Genomic DNA, 25,172 nt, shown 5'->3' on the forward strand with positions numbered 1-25,172 from the left:
TAATATCAATAGGCGAACACGTCAAAGTGCTTCCGAATTGGAGGTCACGGATCTTTAAAATTTCCCGGGTTTTTATGGTACGAGATCAAGAATGGTCGAAGGCGGAGCATCGTACATGTAAAATGTCAGGAAACATCCTATAAACAGAAACGCGGGAAATATTCTGTCTTTGTCAAATGGCTCTAGAGTAGAACCAGGGATGTGAGACCCCGGTTCGAAAAATTAAACTGTGCTGGCCTATAGGCCTGTGGTAAAAATTTGACAAAATTGTTATGTTTCTATAAATATAGGGCTTTTAGAAGCGTATTAAATTCTCGATTAAATTACAGCTCATATCAAACCAAAGTATTCTAGAAAAAATTGAAAACTTCTGGCATTTATAGTTTAATACATAAAATAATAGTTTTTAGAATGGCTTTTCTTTAAAAAAAAAATTAAATATAGGTCTATATAATTATAAATGTTTTTAAACATTTATATAGACCTTTATTTAATATTTATTAAATAGTATTATTTTTCTATCTTCTCTTCAATTGAACACAAGCTAATATTTTTCTGGAAACTCCATTTATACATGTAGCAGTACAATTTACATGTACCAGACCCCCTGAAAAAGTGCACCCAGTATACATGCTGGGCCGGTCAAAACTGCCTAGAAACTTGACAGTACAGTCAAGTCACCTACCTCACTACCCTATTGATTATTTTGGAGGTGGGACTCCAGTGTACCACACAGCGTGTACTCAAAACGGGGATAGCCCATGCATACCATCACACTGTATGGGCATTCCCTAATCAACAAGTGGGCCGTACATTGTACATTCACGAAGTCACTGCACTGAGTGAGCCACGTGCCACTTGCAATGTTTATGAATGACGTTTATGTATATTCATACAGCGGTAAGTGACGTCTATGGCGCAAAGTGGGTATACCGGATCTATGGGATTCCCTGCTAAACAAAAGGCAATCAGTGGCCATAAAGAATTGGGCCTGTACACACGTGAAATCCACTACTCCAAGTTTACCATAAAACAAGCAACGTTGGCCACCGTTTCTCCCATTTCTAATTAGGTGAGAGACAACATCACAACATAGTGGTATTTTAACAGCGCCCGATCTTAAAACAAGCAACAGCACTCTTGATCATTATTTACAACATCTTTGGAAAAGTTTACTACCTCCAGTCGCTGTATAACCAAAGGATAGCAGCGAGGGAGAATCAACGTAATCAAAGACCAACATCATGAGCCAGCAACTTTTCTGTTGCGAAGTTGAAACTGTCACAAGGGCCTATCCAGACCCAGTGCTATTAAATGATGAACGAGTTTTAAATAATCTTCTTGCTGCAGAGGACAAATATACACCTTGTTCGGACTATTTTGGAAATCATTTTCAACAGGAGTTAAGACCGTTTATGAGGAAAATGGTAGCTCAGTGGATGTTTGAGGTGAGTGTCGGAATGTTTCGGCATTCCTTTACATAACTTGTCATTTTTCGTAATGACAATTTTATCTTGTACTTAGTCATGTTAGTTGTCAAAGTCGTGTTTACATGTTCTATATTGAGTGTTTAATATCTCTGTTAATATTAATAAGTATTGCTGTTATTGTCAAATTTTGAGGAACCATTTCACCTGTTAAAATAGTGCACGGTGGCTAGATTGTCACGAGCAACTTCGCCATGTCTTCGCCTGCATGCATGGTCGGTAATCACCGCACATGTTCTGAAAATCACACGTGTAGCCATAGCTAAAGCCAGTTTCAAGGCTCATCGTTCAAGCTTTTTCAGCTCAAATTGCGAATTCGGAAAAGTAGTATAATTATGTAATAAATAAAATATGCATGTATGATTATATGTCGCATCTGAATTTAACATATCAACGCATATGAATTTGTGATCACTGCTCAAACCAACCATTTGTTTTTACACCTTGGCAACCATGATATACAACATGGTTAACAAACTTGATTGGCGATTGCAATTAAACTTTAATAATGTGAAATTATTTTTAAAAATCCAATGAATCAAAGAAATGATATAATTATGACATGCTTCGTTTTGTGAATCAAATATTGTTTTTTAATGTTGTAATTATTAATGTCCTTGCATTTTTACATCGATATGACGTTTACAAAATATTGGCGTTTGGTTTTAATATATAGGCCTTTTGTGCCGGGCTTTTGTGTATATTTTATCAAAAAATTTTAAGTTACATGATGACAGCTTCTTCGTGATAGCAAAATTTGTATTGAAATTAACCCTTGGCCATGCAAATTTTACTTGAAACTCTTCAACTCAAGTGCCCTTTTTTTACTGTTAAATATTCCGTTCGCAGATAGTAATCAACCAAACATTGATGAAAAAGTTCAAATAAATTTACTATCTTATTGTTTCATAAAACTTTTTATAAAATAAAATGGCTTCAAAAGCATAAACTTCACAAAAAGTGAGGCCCATATGTTTTGTCAAATTGGTCCACATTCCGTGACAGTATAGAGCGAACTACGCTAAGACCTTGGTTGTGCCCTGGAATTCGAGCCTCATTTTCAAAATGGCGCGATAGCGGATCAATCATTAATTAAGATTTTCTTCATGTTTGTAATGATCAAATTAAGCCGCGTATAAATTTAAAGAAGTCCGTATAATGTTGACGAAGTACATACAAATTTGAAAGATTAATTTCTCATGTAAAATGTGCTCAATTTCATGAAATTTACCGACATCCAGGCCTCCCGTCACATCCAGGCCAGCAAAAATGTCACTAGTTTTGGCGGTCTTTCGGAAGCAGTTCATATCCGAGTGGGAAGTCCTTGGTTCCAACACTTGGGTGATTTCAATCAATTAATACTAATTCCTTTCCCTATTTTTCCCTCCATTTTTTTCTTTCTGTAGGTGTGTGAAGAGCAACAATGTGAAGAAGAGGTCTTTCCATTAGCAATGAACTATTTAGACAGAATTTTAGCAATTGTAAGACTTAGGCGGAACCAATTCCAATTACTAGGCGCAACTTGTATGTTTTTAGCGTCAAAATTAAAAGACACTGCACCTCTTACAGCTGAAAAACTCATCATATATACAGATAACTCTATAACATTAGACCAGCTACTGGTAAGTAATTTTCTTATAATATTTTATATTTAAAATGTTGTGTAATTTTGTTTTAAAACTGAATCGCTCATTTATTCATTTATGAATCTTAATATTTTGCAAACACTAACTAATATGCTCAATTCGTATACCATGAATATTAAGAAAACGAAAGTAAATATATGTTCAAAAGCACTTTATTCGATCAAAATTGACGTACGGTTCAATAGGAAATGGGTCTTTCCGATCCATGCAGCACTTATCGTATACCCCGCGAAATATCGCGTAGCTGGGCACTGGCATGTTGCAAACATTTCGGCCCAGCAACTACACGTTGACAGGTTCTCGTTCCTGATTGGTTAGTTGTCTAGGCGCACAAAAGTTTCACTTTGATATGCTAAGTAGCCGACGAGCGTATACGCGAACATGACTTTAATGAGTTTAATGTATGCACATGTATCGCAAGTTTGCAACACAGCTACGTGTGTATACAAACAAATGAGTGGAGTTGCATTTTTTCACAAGCCTTTCGTAAGATCTTCAGGTGAGATCATACGTTTTAGTCCTGTTCGGAGCTTCGAATCCGTTCAACGGTCCATTTTGGTTATTAAAACGAAGACCAAAGTAAAATAAATTATTTTGAAGTGTTCTTGCCAAACACAGATGTTTAAATAATACACAACCGTAATTGTTGCTGATTTCCGCGTGTTTACTCTTTTAAGTTATAAATCCGCAAATTGTTTTGGAAATTCTTTAAACATGATAAAAACAGGATGTTTTCAGTGTTTCAAAAATCGATGATTACAGGTTTAAAATGTGGGAGGTGGTTTTATCTTTTGATGACCCAACGGCTTAGTCGTATTGTTATTGATCTTGTCATATTGTCATCTTGTCAAGTTCAATTCATTTCTCACGTGTATGGAAAATGGAGATCGAAGTCGTGGTCAGTGTTGGAATGCAAATAGCATGGGAAAAGTAGGTTTATGCATTGATTTCAGATAGAACTTCATTTTGCAAATGGAGTTTAGAAATTGAAAACCGTTGCAATTGATAAATGTTACAAAGGGAATTGTTTGCAAATGTTTGTATTGTTGGATTTTAAATGATTCGATTTCTCTCATTGGCTAGTGGTCAAACGATGGTCCGAAATGAAACTGAATCTGGCACAGTATACACATAGGCCTATGCATGAGCCGTATGCATTGGTATGTGGTGCATGATACTTGATATTAATGATAGTCAATGCGCCGAAAATCGGAAGTTTCAAGTTAGCCGTCAAGTCCTTAAATAATGAATCACTTGTTTAACTTAAAGATTTATTAATGAATACAAATATTGATACATTGCCGGTAAACTTGACCTTTTAAGTAGGAAGGCCTTACGTAATCACCACTGCGGTAATTACTGAGGCGAAAACTAAACATGCGGAGGCCGTGTATAGAGAAGCTTATCGGGGTATTCGATAGCGTAATTAATTGGTTTAGATATGTAATTCGGACTAAGAAATAGATGAGCCCACATCCATGACTAAATAGTTCATTTCCTGTTCGTCTTCTGTGGTCTCATTGGTATTTTATTACATCTTTATGGTGCGATGTATCACCATGATTACTGAAAAGAGGACACACAGATGTCTGTAACAGATAGTGGTATGTCACATCAGGGATGGTGGGAACTTGGGTCCAGCAAGGTCGGGTCTTTTGGGTATTGATGAGAATGCCGACGTATAAAAAATGGGAGGGTTTTCTTGGAAATGGTTGATGAGGAAGTGTTTGGTTTTTGAAGTGGGGTTTTGTGGTCCCTGGGAACAAATTAAGAGTGATTGACAATATGGCACTGATCAGTGATGTCATAAATGAGCAAAGTGCCGTTCAAGCTTGAAATTAGTTGACATTAAAAAAAATCCTTAAAAGGGAAAGTAGCAATGGTGTGACTTTCAGGAGAAATTTTCCAATATATAAATTTTAAAATTTTGAATTCATGTTAAAAGTGTTTAAGTGAACTAAAAATATTAACGACTTTCCTATTGTTTTTTTTTCTCTTTTCTGCAGCAATTTGAACAACTAGTATTATGTAAACTCAAATGGGACCTATCAGCAATCACACCACACGACTTCATAGAACAAATTCTTCATAGACTAGCCATCAGTAGACTACAAGCCACACAACTTAGAAAACATGCACAGACTTTCATTGCACTATGTGCAACAGGTCAGTGTTTTGATTGGTTGATTTACACTCTCAAGACCGCCCTTTGCAAAAAATATTGATACCCAGGATGCATTGCTTGTTTTTTGCTATCCCATGATGCTTTGTGTTGGAAATTTTTGTGTATTGTGTAGTTAAGACGTGGTGATGATATGATACTGTATATTAAGTGCATTTTGGATAATATTTGTACAAATTGGAGAAAAGGTAAGGTTTTTTTGTTTCCGTCTGTTTTCATCATTGATAAATTGTTTGAATTATTATGATCAGCCAAACTGCAGATAATTATAATAAATAGGCCATGAAGACATACTTTCCTTTAAAAACCAATTTGTCAAAGAATTTCTCAGGAATGAAATTTGGAAATGCTTTCACTTTTGCCTGGCCCGACAGGGTTAAGCAACTTCAATGGGATGGGCTCACACCAGGTTGTGTGTGCATTCTTTTGATGTCATACAATTTATTAAAAGTTGCAAATTTCAAGTGTAAATAATATCCATTGAACCCATGTGTAAACTTGGAATTTCGGCATAGGGGGCCTTTATTTGAATCAATAGTTAAATGGGAGTTCAAATAAATTCACATATTTTTTTCAAGTCTGAGAAAGGGGATTACCCTGGAATTGCATTACAAAAATAGCTAGGTTGATCTTGGTGGCAAGCAAGCCCTCTATAAAAGGGTCCACTTAAAACTCCCACTCAATAGACCTTTGAACAGGCATTCAATATATTGCTAGCACTCAAGTCGTAGGCATTATTGGCCTACATGCAATGGAATGCTGAGACTAAGTGAGAGGACCGAAGCAAAGATACAGTTGCTTGTATTTTTCTAATAAAAAAAATTGTGATACATCTGCTAAACTTATGTGTGCTCAAAAAATCTTCTGCTCGCATTCCCAATGTGTCATGTGACAGAAAAAGAAGTGGAACCCCAATGTTATTACCTCTGACCACTATTTTCATGCTCTGACAGATATCAGCTGATCCGGTTTTTTCTCAATACAAAACCATCTACTTATCATGTATTTGATAAGAATGCAAAAAGCATAAGTGCAAGGCACTTCATCAATTTATTTCTATTCAAAATCAAGCTATTCATCTTTTTTTGACTCCAGCTTAACTTGAGAAGTTTTTATTGATTCTTTTGAATAGATCCTGTATGTAGACTAGTCTGATTGGCTAACATGGCCCGTTCAATGAAGGGGGGGACCCTATTAGGGGAAATATACAACAATGTTAACATCCCAATCTCATGAAGTGCCTCAGATCCTCAAATTATGAGGAAATATTGTTTAGGATGCTTGTAGGCCTACAGGTTTATTATGTTAATTGTTATGTAACTCTGTAACTCAAATATTGAGTAACAAAAAGTCCCCATTCCTTTTCCTATTAAAAAACTAAAGGACAAGCCCTCTAATCCTTTCAATATTTTGTTTTTAATCAAAGGACATTCATTACATAACTTGCATTGGTCTATTCCACAAGGAGTAATATACTAGAAACACTTGCTCATTATTTTTTTTTATTAGATAAACAATAATTTTATTAATGTGAGTTGCAAAGCACATTCCACAGACAATTCATGTTGACATTCAGCAAAATGAGGTAGTGTGGGAAAATTCAGATGAAAAATAAAAACATTGTTTGATGTATTATCAGCGGACCACTCCTGCAAAAAAAAGTTAGGAACACCTTGCAGAAATTTCAATAATTCCGAGTAGGCAGTTTGAAGTTCACACAAGTTACAAAAATTGATAAAGCACTAGTGATAAAACACCAAATTTGTCCAATTTTATCGTGTGGAAATGTAGGTGAACCCAAATTTATGTGGGTGGCAGCAGTTTGGCATTGAGGAATTCAATCTCAGATTTAGATTAACAACCGAAATGAGACACAATATTGGAAAGATAATGAGTCCTGGTTCGAAATCAAATTCTCTCATGCACCAATATCTGAGGGTGCGCTCTATGGGAACATGATTTGGAGTTCAGTCAGAGTACGAGAAGCACAATGTCAACATTTTTCAACTTTTTATGACCTTGTCATATCTGACTGTACAGAATGTTCACATTGCCAATGTTATGGGCTTTTCCAGGCTGCTGAAGTTGTTGCAAAATGTTCCCATGCGACATTGCAACACATTTTTGGGCTAGATGTACAAATTGATACACATGACATTATAAACAAATCAACTAGGCTCTTCAAAAAACATTTTTCAAAGAAACTAAAGACCAAAGGATTTAGTTGTCTAAGAAAGATCATGAATTCCCACTGTTGCTAGGCAGAGCCAGCCCAGAACTGCCCCAGTGCTTCATGGATGGGCCCATCCAGTTAGCCAGGCCAAAGATCGCACTGTGGCCTGGGAGCATGACCAAGCCATGGATGGTCACCACCACACAGATACAGTGGGTCAATTTTCTCCCCATTATACTAGTCCAGCAGGGTAAAATTGAATTGACCAACACCACCAGAGTCCCGACTGACCAATAATACTTATATAATCAATTCTTTACATTGGGTGGGCCTTAATTTATTATGCAACAGGAATTTCAATTGTTATATTTGGTATGGGAAGATGGTATGATTATTATGACGACACCAAGTAGTGCAGAACGAAATGGGAGGGGGTAGCTTGTTTTATGGTATGTGAGCAACGCCAATACATGAACATATTGCTAATATTGAAAAATCAGAATGACCCGCAATGGGGAGGGATTCCCCAAAATTGGTCCCATTGTTATGCAGTCTTTATTATAGTCTGAGAGAGGGCATTGTGTATTTAGAAGGTTGTCTGGCCTTCTTTTGATCAAGTTGTTACCAAATTTACCTACTAAACAAGCTTTATACATGAAAATGATGAATAATATATTTCTTTACAATAGTCTGAACATTTCTAGGCTTGTTGTAGCTATTTGGATAGGGTCCCCCATTATGTACTAACACTATACAGACTACCTTTAGGAAGGCCCATTGGTAATAATACCAGATAGATCCAGATCCAAATTCTAGTCATACCTTGTGCTGTCATGCATTACACAAAATATAAAAGTGCCTTGTACCACCAAGACTTCCTGAAGAAAAAAAATGTGACAAATTTTTCGCCCCTATTAAAATGTTAAATCCTATTCCATTGAACAGCTAGTTTTTTTTTGTTATACTTGAATGGAAAGAATTTACTGACTTGTGTGTGTGTAGTGTGAATATCTAGTCTCCACAGCAGCCAGTTTGGTTCCGCCTCCTCCACACAAACAGTCTGCCAATGGTCACGAACTGGTCCTTTTTGATTCGCTAACGGTTTTCTGCCGACGTCATCCAGCTTGACGTCAAACAAAGCTTTCAATTGGTCGATCGGCTAGACGGCTACTTTATTATTCATGAGCAAGTTTGACCCGCCATCTCGCCAGCTAGACTGAGGTCAATCAAGTTCCCGTATGTACAGCTCTACGGCTATATACGTGTAGCCAATCAGAAACGGCGTTATAAGTGGCCATTGGCAGACTGTTTGTGTGGAGGGAGCGTAACCAAACTGGCTGCGGAGGAGACTATGTGAATATCATGATAATTATAGTTTTTGTTGAGGGTAGTTTCCTCTTAGAAGGGGTGCACCACATATTTTGCTAATGAATAACTTGGGAATAGATTAAGTACTGCTGTACTGGTACCAAATTTAGAAGTAAAGGACCTAACTTGTTGAACATGCACACTTGGTGTGATTTGTATAAAGACGGTGGTTCATCATTAATCCAAGAATTTGTCAGGAGGCTAAACAAAACATGAAACCCTTCCATTGGTATTTGAAGAAGAAGAGCTTTTACATACAGAATAACTTAAAACTGAGCCCTGTGTATTTTTTGTGTTCTTGTTAATTGTTCCCACTGGTGCCAACGCATACCAACATGAACCACCACAGTCTCCCTTGTGAATTTTACCTTACAATTGACATGGAGTTTACCGAAAAGAAACTTCTGACTTAATTGTTGGTTTGGTTGCCATCGTTTCAATTTCTCCCAGAGAGAAACCCACACTTATTTATATTAAGTTGAAAACTGATTAGATTTGTGAGATTTTATTACGTCTGCACCCACATAAAGATGAAGGAATTCAGTCTGATTAGTTTGCAGTCGTGTTTTTCTGAGAATTGAAAATTAAACTTTTCTTTCTTCGTTCTTTTTTTGTTTATACAGATTATACTTTTGCAATGCAACCGCCCTCCATTATTGCAGCCAGCAGTGTAGGAGCAGCAGCAAATGGTCTTTTTTCAACTAAACCTATTCCTCATTTGATGGACCAATTACAAAGGATAACAAAAATAGAATTGGTAAGACACTTTCTATGATTGGCCACTTGCAAAATGATCCTCCTTACGATTGGTCAAAAGTTTTGTGTAATATTCCATCTCTCAAAGTTGCACTTAAATCGGTGATTCTAGAATGTTTACTTGGGTGTTTTATTAGTGAAAAGATAAACACCAACTTTGAACTGTTGAAACTTCGTGAATCTTGTCTAGAAACCAAACCCAAATGTGCAGAGTCAGACCATCGGACCAGCTTTGAGAGATGTTACATGGCTTTTTGGTCAAATTGTGTTTTGCTAGCTAAATCTTGTTAGGTTGTGCAAACATTCCTTGCAGTTCGGATGTTTCCCAATAGCAACCAGACACTTAAACCAGCCCCTGGGGCGCTATACTAGAATCTTTTCCTAACATTATCAGTCAAGTCACACCAACACTACACCTCGTAGCCTTATGTTCCCGTGGCATACCCACGTCACTCGCAAAACATAACTTTTGACTCAAGACTTTTAAACATTTTTCAACATGTCTCTTAACATGGTTCTAACAAGGCATAGGCAAACATTACATAAGTTGCTGATCAAATCCAAAACCCCTCTCTGCCTCTTATGTCCAATTTAAAGTACACAGTGCAAATTTCTGCACCCTTTTATAATCACCCTCTTGGACTGTTTGCACCGCTACTTTCAACGCCTGTTTGTTTTTATTCTGTACAAATCAATATAAAGAAAAATCATAATTGCATGTGTGTGTGAAAAGTAAATTGTGTGACCTGCAGTGTTGTGCTTTTTAATTTTCAAAAAATTTTCATATTAAAATTTGTTAAGTAAAGTATTGTGTGTGATCATGATGACAAAGTATTTTCCTGTGCCCAGTTCCCACCATTTAATACAATATTTATCTATGTGCATTGTGTAGCAATCTCGGATCAGCCATCTAGGCCTATTGGTAACCCACTAATTTGCCCAAGTAGATAACCGCCTCAGTCAGCCAGCAGGTCGTGCAGCGAGCGTCTAGTTTCTAACTTCCACGACCCGTGCACACAGCGTGACCTCGGTAGCTCAATGCAGTTGCGTGGTCGAAACCCCAAATTGGAGTTCAAATTTCTCCTTAAAATATCATAAAATAATTTGCTTTTCTGCAAAATATTATATCTATATACTATATATTAGTGTTTGATGATAAAATTATGGCTTAAAACATATTTTGGAAGGTCAAACTTACCTCGGAAAAATCATATGATTAAGCCTCAAATTTCAGTCAAGAAATGTGGTTATTTTTCACATAATATCGGATCATGATCCAGAAAAACACAATATTTCCAAAGTTTGATCTGTTTTCCACGTAATACAAGTATTCAATTTACATGAACTATTTCCGCCGGATAATAACACGAAAAATATCTCAACTGTCGACATCAAAATTCTTTGCGTCCATGACAGAATCTAACACGAGGAGAAATGTTTATCAGGTCACGACAGAGCCCAAACTTTGCGTTCACGTCTTGCAAATAACCGATTGTGGCTGGTCGATTGACATACAAGATCATGAATATTCAAAATTACGATAGGTAAATAAACCGGAAATAAACAATGAAGTAAACAAGCTATGTTTACCATTTTACGTGCAGCTGAAGTAATTAAAAGAAAAGGAAATGTTTAAGTGTATGCATGAAAAAAATGTAACCAGGTGGAAGTTGGGAACATTACGCTAGTTCTCCTTTATTTACTTGAAGCATGAAGCTTTGCACTGCAGAACTACGGCGATCGCGATCATTTTATTATGATCGGGGGTCAAAACAGTAAGGTACCTAGCTCGTTCACGTAGCGTTTTCGTTGTCCCACTGGCCTACATACATACGTTATTAACGTAGATTGCCTGGCGATCGGAGTGTTATCGTCAGAGCACCTCGGACTATAAGGTACCGTTCACAAATGTTGGGGGGGGGGTGCAAAAAATTTCATCACGAAAAATTTTCGGGGCCCCCTTTTCAGATCTCAATAAATTCAGGCCCTCCCTCATTTTCAAAATGAAAATTATAGGTCAACCCCATACATAAATAAACTCAATTTTCCTGGGAAAATTTATGGTCATAATGTTCAGTTCAGCCCCGAGGGTCAAAACTTTTAAGCCCCCCATTTTGTATGAGCACCCCCAGGCCTAACAAGTGTTTGTGAACGGTCCCTAAGCTTAAATTGATTGAATGGATGTCACACTGCCAGGCAAGATACCACACTCTTTTCTAGAAAGATCTGGTGAAATGGAATATGTTATATGTAGGCCCTATTTCTTGCACTCTTGCATCTTCAGCCCAAACTAACTTGACTTTGTTCTTGTTTAAGCAGGCTTCAATGGTTTTATCAAATATTCTGGGGTAAATCAGGGATGGGTAAATCAATGATGCAACATCACACTATCATACATAAAAGTTGCGGAATAAAGCAAGATATTATTGGTCCAGCTTCGGTAAACACACTCAGGCTCCCGGCTCAGGCTAAGCTGCATACGGTTACCACACCTGTGGGTAAATAGCCATATAACGACTACAAAACACTCCATTTTGAAAATTATTTTTTATTAAAAAGAAAGCATTTCACTTTTTTTAATTTCTGAAACAGTTGTTTTATTTCTTTTTAACTTCTAGCGTACAAACTGAATAATCAAATTACTATGGTATTTACATTTTGGAAGAGATTTATACAAATGCAATGCATTGGCAGATCATAGTCCTTCGAGAATGACCTCAGCTATGGGGGGGCTCATGGAAGCATATGTTCGCAAAGCCGAACAACGAGGTCAAGGCCAAGTCGCCTCGCTATTAATAGATTTTAACCTAAGCCGATAGTCATTCTTGAAGGACTAGCAGATCAATGAATTCAGGAAAAACATCTGGGGATTACTGGGCTTGATAAAACAATATTTTTCAAAAGCTGATCCTGGATAGGAAAATTGCTAATTTCATGTTCATTGTGGACATTTTCGCACTGGTACCCAACACAAGGGCATACAGCACAGCTGCAACATTTTCAGAACCGACTAATCGTGTTTGTGCAATAACAACTTTTCAAGTTTTCGCGTCTGCGTTCTACGCTGTATACCCCATGTGGGAAAGTTCTACGATGAACAGGAATTAACTAATTTTCATATAGATAGTTTATACATGAAGGTGAAGCCGAGTCAAATGAACAATCCAAATCTGATGTAAATTTATGCAGGCAATTGTTCAACTATACAATGCAATAATATTTTCTTGTTTTTTAAACTGAGACCATAGGTATTATGGTCTCAGGTTTTAAATATAACTGTGAGGCAACCAAAAAAAGGTTGTTTTACGAGTGCATAGACTTTTAAATTAGTGTCGGTCGGTCAGGACAATTTTTTGCAAACATATTTTGAAAATTTCAGTCAAAATCAATAAATTTAGGCAAAAATAAATTAGGCTGATTTTACACAATAATTTAGCACAATTAAAAAAAGAAAATGATTTGTGATTTCAAGCTCTCAGTACCTGATATTTTAAATTCGTTGACGATGAAGTATTTCCATTGTATTCCATAACCATAATTAATAAATCAAGATCATCGTATTTATAAACTAAATATTTATTGTTCGGATTTGTTCCATTCTACGCTCCAAGCCTCTGATTTCTTTCTGCAGTACGGTGCAGGTCCAGGAATAAAATTCACAATTCCAACCACAAGACGACGCATCGCCTTTGACGCCATTTCTCATCAAATACCGCCTCGGTCTCAGTCAGAGATTTGCTTCCATAATTTACAATTCAACAGTCCCCTTAAAAATAATGACAGTCTACAGTCATGACAGTGTTTTAGAGATATTTAAATATGAATTGTAGTTCCTCATCAACCACTGAAGTTCCATGTTTGTCTCTGTTGTTTTCCTCTTTGTTGTGCGGTTTTTCGTGCCTCCCGTCACGCCGTCACACAGATCCTGGAATTGTAAATAATATAAAAGATAGAACAAATAAATTAATAATTAATTAATTATTTAACAAGATAAAATAATTATAAACTTCAAACAATAACGATTTAAATTAAATTTGCAAGCCATATTATTAATGTAAAATGCTCCACATTGCTAGCTCCACAATATTATAATCATTGATTGATTTCGAGTCCATTTCAAAATCGACCCCAATTGCAAATCGTGTTTTTGCAAACTGAACCAAACCACGATGTAATGAATTTGGTATAACACGAAAGCTTACATCCTTCTCTACGTGACTAATTCACTCGTTTTTTCACATCGAAATCAGCCCGGATAATAACACAGTTTGAAGATTCCAAATTTCAACACCCCAAATTTTCATCGGAACAACTTTTCATCATCAAACAAGAACAAAAACATGTCGAATTTGGTATCATTCTACGGCAAATTTTGTAAACAAAACTACTCACCGTCCATGTTGACTCTGCTTTTGCACTAGGGGTCACAAATCGCCTCAAAAGTTCAGACATAGTCTTTTGGTCCAGTCGCAAAGCGACTGATTATAGCGAACTCGCTGTTAGAAAATCGGTGACCTCGACTGTGTGTGTGTGACCTGCTGGCTGACTGGCCTGGTCAAAGTACTCCTGGTCCAGTTTCAAGTGCTACGCTATAATAGACCCTCTGGGGCTGTCTGTCTATACAAAACCTATTGGGACCTTTCATGTCCACCGTTCATGGTGGCTATTTTCAATGCATGGGTTTGTAAACTTGTTGAGCATAGGTCAAAGGTCAAGCACCTGTTAGCGGATAAAATGTCATGACTTCTAGTCAGCTGTTTCATAGGTTTAGAATGTCCACCTGAACAAACTTAAGGTCAAGTTTATTCGGTGTGTATTTGTTTTAAGATTAAGGTGCAGAATTCGGCAGTGTTCAGTTCAGCTAAGTTTTGAGGGTCATGGTCTAAGCTGTGGAAAGATGGATCATTTTCAAATAATTTTCAAGACCAGATTGCAGTCATCATAGAAGTACATTGTTTCCACATGATAATTGTGATAGATGTACACTTTGACTTTGACATTTCAAAATGGCTGTCAGCTCAGCAGATAATGCTTGTGTCTGTTTGTCCCACGAGGTTTGCAAGTGACAAGTTGACTTCCTATATGGTGGTCTAGGCTCTTGACAGACTAGGACTAATAGCCTGCCCCAGTTGATACACTATTAACATCAGAATGGCAGCTTTGCTACAATCATGCAACATTTGGTATCAAACTGAAAGTATGTCAGTTGGAATTGATCCGTTAGCATTGCGTTCATATATCTGCAGGGGATGGTCATGTTTCTCCTCTACAAGAGCCCATTCTTCTTGTCAAGGAGACATGGTGTCTCTACAAGGCCAGTGGGGACTTTTTTCCTTCCCACTTTGAACTTAACTGCACATGGGAAATGATCCCGTCCTGGTTCCTACAGTGTGTGGTATAGGGCGGCGAAACATAGAAGACATCTAACGTCTGCCTGCCCTTGCTGGCTGGCGTTGTCAGGTTTGACATGACTCCTAATTCATCAGATTCGCATGAATGCCATAATGCTTTAATACTTTCATATTTTTTCATGGAGACCTGTAGCCCTGTGACATATTGAAAGATGTAATATCAGTTGAAATTATACATTTTGAAATATTTGCTTAGGAGATTAGCATCAATTTTGATTTAGTTTCCTAAACGACACTGGTATGTTACAGAATTTGACACTACATGAATAAAATAGCATGGATGAAAAACCACCAAACATCTTGTTAAAAGTAAAAAAGTGCTTACATCCCAAAAGATTCTTTCAATTTCACATTTGGTGTGCCGAGGAAACCCCACACATGATAATGATGGTAACCTAAGAAAGGAAGCCAATTGAACCAAGTGATAACATTACAAGGTAAACTCATAAGATGTTGGAATTTCAGTCGGCAAGGCTAACAGAGGATCATTACACTAAGAAAAATAAAGATCGCAGGGATGGAAAAATAGTGAGAAAAGAAAGAAATGCCTTTGTATTTATATACAGTCTGGGTACTTCATCCCACTGCAGTATGCCATGTCTAGGAAAGCTTCAGTGACCCTGAAATACAGGCCATGACATCCCTAAGTTTACCTTAAAATCATTGTGTTAATAGGCCTATATTACGGAGATTGTATACCATGTTAATAATATACACAAGGAACCGAGGAGTGAGCGATTTTCTTTCTTGGGAAAAGTAACAGAATCTCTGCAGTTAGGAAGAGAGGGGCGAGCATAAGGTTAGACCATTTGTCAAAAATTTGCCTTAATATGTCTAAAACTGTCTGAATTGTTTGATATTTTTACCCTGGCATTCATGGTTGGATAATAATCTGATGGTTCATAAAAGAGTTGCTTCAGGATGGGAAGTGTGCTTCCAAGGTGTTTGTGGATCATGTCACTTTGGTATGGAGCTGATGATTAATAAGAAACATTTTGTTGCTACATGGATATAACATTTTTTTTAGCTACACATATGGGCCTTTTGACATAATTGCCATCCCAGTGATGAAAAATTGACTGCATGTTGCAAACTGGTAATTCTGTAACTGCAAGAAAAATAAATAGCTCAACACAAGAAGCGAGATTGTAATGTAATAACACATTAGACATAGCTGAACATGTGTGTTTCAGATACATTGACACAGCTTGATGACCCACTTGTTTCAGAACTTCAGACAAAGAAACTCATCTCTATGCTCGATTTGAAGGGGGGAAAACACCCGATTGGGCTAATTTTATCATGTTAATACACATGGAAGTAGTGGTACAGGTGTAATTTTGGGCTCCTTTTTTATGTACGGAAGTGGATGAACAGGTGCTGATTGGGCTCCTTTCTAGTGATGACTCCCAACAAGTGAACTTTTTGGTTTAACTGCAGTGGGATGGCATCAATCAGTGCTCATCAATTTTTAAAATATGGAATAGTCATAACTGTCTACTCTGGACAGCGTCTTCTCTTTGTGCGAGTGGAAATTTTGATACATACACATTTGGCAGTTAACTAAACTGCCATAACTTTAAATACCATTACTATTTAGTTAAACACAACTTAAACAGCCCTAGCTGTGATTGCTTTGTCCGGAGGTAGGAATTGTTGCACATCGAAGACCAGAGGGATTTGGGCCATATTGATATGGTGAAGAATTTTGATAAGCAAACCACAAAATTTTGTGATTTTCTAATTATTGTATTAAAAACTGCTGGGAAAGTTTTGGACTCGTACTCGGATGTGGTGGAATGCTTTGTTGGGTGGGAGAATGGAATCAAAACGGACACTCACAAAAGTGATTATCTTTTTTTATGCCAACTGTTTGAGCTCAATGCAATGCAATTTTACAGTGTAGGCTTAGTTTTTTCGCAGAAGTGTATGGGAATTTAGTCAATTTATGCATTACAAAAATGAAAGTACAGAATCTGAAACATTCCAGCAACCTTCTTTGAAGTGATCTCATCTTGCCACATTAGCATAATATTACCATATTCATGGATTTATCATCAATGGTCATCGCACCACAATACTGTCCTTTCATGAACCCTGCAGTGCTGAAGAAATTGGAAACAGAAAGAGTCACAGAGTGTCCCATTTTTATCTTAAATTATGTGGTTTTAAGCCATTCCTTGGTATGCAGGGGCCTATTACCATTCTTCCTTGAGCGGAAAGAAGAAAATGGTCCAAAGTTTGTCCTGAAATGACCCGTTGACCACCACTTGCCCTGGTTAATCCATCCCTACCAGCAGACTGGACTTCTGAATGCTTAAACTGTATTCTTTTTCTGTCAAAAGAGCACCTCTTTTATGCGGACCCTTGGTAGTCCATCTGATATACCCTATTTCTAGTATATGTTTGATGGCTGCAGTTTATATAATAGTTTATTTTCATTTGGATTTAAAGGGTTTTCTATAGAAATCATGTTGGGTGAAAGAATGTGGAAGTAGGCACATGATAAGTCCATTTTTTTCTCTTTCTTCAAATCCCTAAGTGAGTATTTCCCAGGACTGTCCTAAATCAGGCAAAACTTAACCCTGGAGGGCACTGGTAAGGGTCTAGGTCATTCTTTGGGAGGAAAGAAAAAAAAGAGCAAGAAAATTCTTGGCTTTTCTTTTCTTGTTTTTTCACGGCACATTCAATTGAATTTACTGTGGATACCTTTGGTATAGTACATTTGTATGGGAATGGGTGAGCCAGTGGCAATACTTGCACCACTGTGGTTACGGTCTGGAATGCGGGCCTGGAGGATTTTTGGGTGTTCTTTTAAATGTCTTGGGTCACTAGAAGTTCAATAGCTCTCAGAACTTTAGGGGGCCAAGTGGGCTGTTCTTTTGAGAAGAGCCAAAGGAAGAAGGAGAAAACTGTGCCAGTGACCGCACGTAAGCACTTGTCGTCAGGCAGGGTTGTAGAACTAGTTCGCATGGTGGTCATTGGTCAAATTCTTATGGTTTCATACTTTTTTTACATGATCTATGATCATTTGTTATGTATCCCGGCATGGCATGTTAAAAATGGGAAGAAAAAGTGATATTTCTGTCAAGTTATCTAGAAAAGGGATAACTTTAAATCAAAATATTTTGGAAGTTTTACTGGGAAAAATTGCAAGTATTTTCCTTCACACCTGTTGAGCTAAAGATTTACACTTTTTGAGGGCAAGTTTTAACCTTTCAATTTTGGGTACTAATGGGGAATACACCCAAAGTTATTGACCTTGTGCGGAAAGTAGCACGGATCTTTAACTTTAGACATCATTAAATATCAATAAACATTTGCCTTTTTAATTCCTATGCCGATACTTTTTTTTGTTGTGGACAGACAAAATGATTTCTAAACGTGGTGGTTAGAGGCGGGAGGAAATGAGAAATCCTAATTGTGATACTTTGATAACTAGATATTTGTCACCACTTTACCTATCTGATCGACCACAGAAGATAATAGCTTAGAGAAACACTTCACATGCCAGGGAGGGCTGGATGGTACTTGAGGTCAAGGGACAGCTTATAGTGGGGAATATATCTTGTCCTAAAGTCAAATAAATACCGGGTGTAGGAGCTAATTGCACCTTGTGATGTAAATGTTTTCCCGTTTTCGCCTTCATTATCACTTTTGTTTGGATAGTTATTGTAGTTGTCCAGGAGACTACACGGAGAAGGTACCAACGAGGTGTGAAGAATGCTGGGAAAAAAGTGAAGGAATTCAGATGGTGTAGGTCGTGAATGTTCAAACTTTTTGAGGGACATTGGCGGCTTTTTATTGTTGTATAATAAATTACAACAAAACTGGTTTGGTTTGGCAAACTAGTTTGTTTGAAAAATGTTAAAATAGTGTTTATTCCCAATGGTACCATTACCTTCTTTCTAACAACCTCATGCTTTTTAATTGTTTTTTGCCGACAAAATGACCGGGTTTTGGAACAAGTAAAAACAATTGTTAAGACCTAAATTTAAGGCCTACTTGCCTATTAAACTACTTGGCCTAAAGTATATAACCTATTTACTAAAACACAAATTATTGGTGCTTAAATTAAAAATAGCCCTAAAAATGATTGGGGTGGTAAAACTATTAGTGGAGAAATAAAAAATGTTTAAGTTAACATTTTTATGGTTTGGATGGCAGTGTTTAAGAACAGGTGGGGGTGCACAGTGAATTCGGTCAAGAATTTGTTGTCCGTCGTGTGACATTATCGGAATGCATCAGTGTCTAGCCAATCTATAAAAACTTTTAAAACATTGGTTTTGATTGGTTCTTGATGTTGGATCATGTTGCTATCCAGTCTCTGCTACCAAACACAAAGCCTACGCTCATAAAAAGGGTAGCTGGTGGTGGTAGGGATAGATTTTATTTGCTGTTGTTTAGGAAAACTTCAAAGACAGACAAAAATTGTGTTTTAAAGTAAAGTACAAAAGTTCATGAACTTGACAACTGTATTGACTGTGAAACAATTTTGGTGTTAAACAATGAAGTGGATCTGTGGAAGTCATTGGGGTCTAAACCCATTGTTGCTGCCTTTTGCTGTATCATGTCGGTGTGGATTTTTGTCAATGCAATTTACAGATCATTACAGCTCAACTGAAAGAAAATCCCACCGTGGTGAAGTTTAAAGCTTATAAATGAAAAGGATATCTGGGTTTCCGATGTGGGTCTTTAAATACGAGTAAAGCGGAAAGACTGCACTCACTGCAGGAGGTTAATTTCAATGTTTTATTAAAAAATACGTAGATAATTGAACTGCGGAGGTACAACATAGCACTAAATATGACACAACATTTTAAGCCTAGGCTATATGTTAGGTAATTCAGTCTGTCTGATTGGTTGTTGACAGGTCATGTGGAGTACCATCATACCATATTTGGTTAATAACTTGTCTATTGGAGTGATTGAAAAGGGTCTTTGAAATGGTATCACTTGTTGTTCACCCCTAGTCATGATAAATGAATAATTTACCGATCATCAGTTTTATGCCCCAAAAAGTCTGCAGGCTGTCAAGATTGTTCAACCAGGCCGGCTACATCGATCACATCTGATTTTATTTTCCCATGGCTGTGGAAACTTAAACAAAACCAAGCATTATTCAATGAGAAATGGACTAACTTGAAGAGAAAGAAAGAGGGAGAAAATGCTACCAGACTCTGCCCTGTCTTATTTCATGATATAGTCTGATATATGCCCAGCTGGTGGGGATACCTCTGGGCGAATTCCGCTGGTGGGGCCCCCAACCTAAGATGACAACTTTTTACTCTCGACTTGTTCCGCCTGAATCGGAAGTTTGCATTGCACATGGATGGGTATCCCTGGCCCCACTAAACTGTGTCACACATTAGCTCTGCCTGATCACTCTGGCAGACAGGCAGTGGAGAGTCGAGACCAGGTTGCTAAAAATGTTCAGCCCAAATCATGTATCAAATAATCATAATGTCACCCAATATTTCTCTGAATCTTTGGTTTCTATGGGACAGGAGGAACATGCAAGTCGCAAGAGTCAATGTTGAAGTCTTCTAGTTTTTACTTAACCATTGGTTTTTATGCGGAATGGAATTGTTCAAAAAATTGCATGGAAAATCTTCAAAAGTAGCCCAACTGTGCGACAAAATTGCTGGTTTGGCAATGGAGGCTAACATTAATAGTGCACATAACATAGCATATACTTTGTACGGCTGATTTCCACTCGAGCAGTGCCCCCTTGAGTTCAATGTGAGGTTAGGCCGGCAATCTTAATACCACGACCACCTTGTGATACAAAACTTTTTGCCTTGCGGGCAAAATGTTGCATCGCCGTCGTTGTTCTTGGAGACATTGCGCTGAAAGGATTTTCAAACGATAATGTATCCAAAGTGCTTGTTAAATTATTATTCAATTGAATTCTTGTTGCTGGGGTAATAATAAGATTAGTGGCCTGGGTGATGGGTACTTTTTTCCACAATTCATCCTACTTCCTGTGTACTTTGTCATGATCATGCCATTACTTGCTTACATTTGTTAAAATTATCTTGTAATTAGCAGTTTAATTAACCAAGATTCTTTCTTTTTTTTTTCTTTTCTCCAGGACTACCTCATTGCATGCCAACAACGTATGGAATCACTATTGAACAAGAGTCTTACCCCTCATCCAACACTACAGATACCAACCAAGCACAACCCTATGGAAGAGGGAAACGATAAGCCGCTCACCCCAACTGATGTTGAGGGTGTGTCAAAAATGATCGCTGCTGAACAGGCCCATGCTCAAAGTTGATGAAACTAGAAACATAACATATAAATCTAATTGCAATCATATTACCACATAATGGGGTTTAAGAAGATTTATACTTGGTTTAACTAGTCTACTAGAGTTGAGGCGTAAACTGGCATTGCTGGTCAAAGCCATGGCCTCTCTGGGATCAACAGTCAAAAGGATCCCGACTATCTAGCTAGTTATTCATTTTTACACTTCTTAAAAAACAGTTTAATGTGGTGATGTGACTGCAACAGCTATTTTTTAAATTAATGAACAATCTTTCTTGGGTAAAGATGCATGTATGATTGGATTTCCAAAATTTTCGAACTAAAGTACTAAATTGAAGTTGCCATATATTTTGTATACGTTTTATAATTTGTTTTATACGAGTGTGTATTGTAACATTGAATTTGCCAAAGCATGATTAAATTGTGACTTTGATTAATCATGCTCTTATTATTAATTGAAAATCCAATCAGATGCATTTTTTATCCAAGAAAGTAGCATTTTGGCATCAAAAAGATAATAAATAATCACTGGTTCACAAGTTTTCTCTAGTTAATCACACTTCATACCAATAACTGCGCACAAACCAGGTTAAAGCGGGTCTTCCCTGGTGACTAAACACGGGTTATAATAAGCCAAATCTGCATTGCAATTTGCAATGCATTGTGGGACAGTTTTTTTTCCCTCTGACCTATCGGGAAAATTGTTTTTTGTGTGTACAAAATATTATTTATAATGTTTTACTAGAATGAAAATTGTTTTAAAAAAACATGATTATTTCATAAATTAATATTATTATTTAAAATATTGTTACTGATAACATTATTACAATAATGAATGAATGATAATTACAGCAATTTCCCCGATATGTTAGAGGTCAAAGTGCAACAAAACTGCTCTCAAAACGGAAACCGGAAGTTACAATGCTGATTGGGCTTATTACCTCTGACTTACTGTGACTTTTGACACAGAAGTTCAATGGTTGTTTTGCATCAATAAATGATAATTAAACATGTAAAGTGAATTTTTCTAATTGTTGAGGAATTCATCTTCGCCCGAAATGGCTGAATTCTAAGCATTCCCATTTTCAAACCAATTCCTTACATTTTTTACAACTTCAAAACATTCTTAGTAACACGAAGTATAATGTTAAATCACTACCTTTCTAAAGAACAATCACTCATAACATATTATTCTTCTCTTGATGTTATTATGTTAACAAAAAAAGACCAAAAAAAGTTTACAAAATATATATTGTATATAAAAAACCAAGTACTGCCATCATAGTTAACGTACTCGTGTGTACGAAAACTTTAGAATTTTGAATGTTTTGAAAAGAGTGAAATATAGGTTTCTTTTTTTTACCAATATTTGCAGCTTTCAAGATTTTAAGAAAATCTTGACATATTTTTCGTTTTACTTTTTTTTTTGTAATGCCTTTAAAATATCATAACCAAATTATGACTGAGCACATGTTGGAATCTAATCAATAATCTCTTGCGTAACAACAAAATGATCTGCCTTGACGACGGTGCTAATGAGAGCACTATTATACCAGTTGCTATGAGATTCAACAGGGTTCAAAATAACTGCAAATTTACAAAAACAAAAACATTTTGAAATCACAGTTGATAACTTGGTTTCTTTTCGTTAAACCATTAACAATCTGATTCAGCCGGTTGTGCTTTGTCATATCATTGAAGATGGCACAATATGGTGTTCATGAGTGTGAATGTAGTTTGGATCAAAACTTCTCGTTATATTGAGCCCTGTACAATATAATAGTACCACATGTGTGCCTGCTTAGTTAAATACACATGATATACTCAGACTATTCAATGTAAAATGCAACCACAGTGTATTTTTTTGGCTGTAGCTTGTATTATTATTATTTTTTTATAACTCCATAATATAATTGTATGGACGATATTGTGAGATGGAGCTTATAATGTTCGACTCTAGTACTCTCTTGATTAAGTTCTTTGAAATATTTTTTTTAATAAAACACTGAAAATCTGATTTTTTTTTTTCAATTGGTTCATTTTACTTTTGAAAACTTTTCTTAATTATGTGTGTTTGTGCGAGTGTTCCCAGCAATTAATCTTGTTTGCAGTGACTGAAAAGTGTGGCAAATTATTCTTGAATCACCTAAAAAATAATGATAGTCCTAGGTAATATTCCGATATGTAGAAATAAAAGGGGAAAGTGGCTGTTACAGTTTAAATCCATACACCCCTTATGAACGACATTACCTTAATCTCCTGCACAGGGAGTGTAGATTTCAAATGGAGTCATCCATTAAGGTCAGCTTTCCGTTAAGTGTATGTATTTCAACTGCAACAGCCCAATGTGGGTAACGCAAGAAATTAGATTGGCAAATCATAGCCTTTGTATCGTAATTGTTTTTTATACTCTTTGGGACAAGAACATTGCGAAGATACCGTTTTTATATACCTTACTCAGATATATATGCGTTTTTAGTACTATTTTCGTAAGGCGTAAGGAAGAAAATTGGTGCCAATCTATAGTATACCATTTTGGAAATTTTATAACCTGTTCTGATGTGTAACCAATTTTTATATTGATATTTTTAAATGCCTTAATCAATTGTATACCTTGAAAATACACGTTTTTTGCTGCGGTTTTATATAAACAACCAATAACTCAAAATTTGATACAAAATGTTTTCCAAGTAATAATTGTCTTCCAATTTGGTAAATGATATTAATCTTTTAAGTCACGTTGTTGCTGCTTTAATAATACTTAATAGAATGGTTTGCAAAACCTTTAAGCCCTTTATAATCATTGAGGTGAATTATTTGATACTTCTTAAACAAAGTTAGATAATGGTACATAAATTAAGGGTACATCGTTGTTTTACATACGTATCTTGCCTGATGAAAGTCAAGGAGAGGATAACCGTTTGATAAATAAACAATGCACCCTTAAATGTTATTCTAATTATTTTTTAATAAAGTGAATTTGCATTGAATTTTTGATGAGAAATGGAGCGAGTTTGAACGTGAGAGTGAATCGACAATGAACTTATTCAAAAGTACTTTTTTATTATGATTGGATTATTACAGGTACTAGGAGACAAGTTTTTTTATTACCATTAAAATGGTATTTCTGATGTATATGATACATGATGAATTTTGTACTGTATTTTATGAAACTTTTTAAGTACTATTGTTAAATACAGTGTTTTTAAATTCATGTGGAGAATGATGAAATGTATGACATGAAAAGGATTGACAAATAAAATGATGATATAAAACGAAATTGATGAATGAGTTAAGTTTCATATTTTTTGTTGTTCATGACTTATAAGGCTAAGTAAAAAATAAAACATGTTTCACGTCCGGGTTTTCGAAAAAAGGAGGAAGAGGGGGCTTTTTATTTTCTATTTTTTATCGTAAAATTGGTGTAAATACCCATACTTGGAGCTGTTTTAGCGTACAATCCGTACATACAAAAATGTCTGGAAAAAGGAGGAGGCCCTTTTTTATTTGTTGTTCTGAGAGTTACACCCCCTCTAATGATCACAAAACCTTCCTAAAATGTTTCTTGTATCTTAAAGGTCCGTGACCCGATCGACAGCATCATCCCCCCCGATTTTTTTCATTGTTGATGAGGTTTTGGTATCACATAATAGATACTATTTTTCTCATTACCATCCTGAAATTTGACGCTCCAAGTCGATGTATTTCCGGAGAAATCATGAATCACAGCGGTTTTTACAGGTATACCAGTTTGTAAACAATAAAAATTACTTCGGATCATGGGAAGAGAAAAAAGCGAACTACGCTAAGTGCTGAGGAGACGGTCCGCCGTATATAATTAAAACAATTCCATGAATATTTCAGTTGGTGAAATAG

The 25,172-nt window shown here is 36.4% G+C and overlaps 1 protein-coding gene across 1 annotated transcript; it reads left to right on the top strand.

Annotated features, from left to right (window-relative positions):
* Positions 1-948: 948 nt before the first annotated feature.
* LOC140166114 (G1/S-specific cyclin-D2-like) lies at positions 949-24,576 on the top strand. Its single transcript, XM_072189499.1, has 5 exons — positions 949-1,448; positions 2,894-3,109; positions 5,140-5,299; positions 9,480-9,613; positions 21,118-24,576. The coding sequence occupies exons 1-5, from the start codon at positions 1,245-1,247 to the stop codon at positions 21,304-21,306; spliced, it is 903 nt and encodes a 300-aa protein (XP_072045600.1). The 5' UTR covers positions 949-1,244; the 3' UTR covers positions 21,307-24,576.
* Positions 24,577-25,172: the final 596 nt, after the last annotated feature.

This window comes from Amphiura filiformis, chromosome 12 (genome assembly GCF_039555335.1).
Source record: "Amphiura filiformis chromosome 12, Afil_fr2py, whole genome shotgun sequence".
NCBI classification, from domain to species: Eukaryota; Metazoa; Echinodermata; class Ophiuroidea; order Amphilepidida; family Amphiuridae; genus Amphiura; species Amphiura filiformis.

Coding starts and splice junctions, on each gene's coding strand:
- LOC140166114 (XM_072189499.1), top strand. CDS start 1,245: ATGAGCCAGCAACTTTTCTGTTGCGAAGTTGAAACTGTCACAAGGGCC. Junction 1,449..2,893: donor TAGCTCAGTGGATGTTTGAG/GTGAGTGTCGGA, acceptor TTCTTTCTGTAG/GTGTGTGAAGAGCAACAATG. Junction 3,110..5,139: donor TAACATTAGACCAGCTACTG/GTAAGTAATTTT, acceptor TCTTTTCTGCAG/CAATTTGAACAACTAGTATT.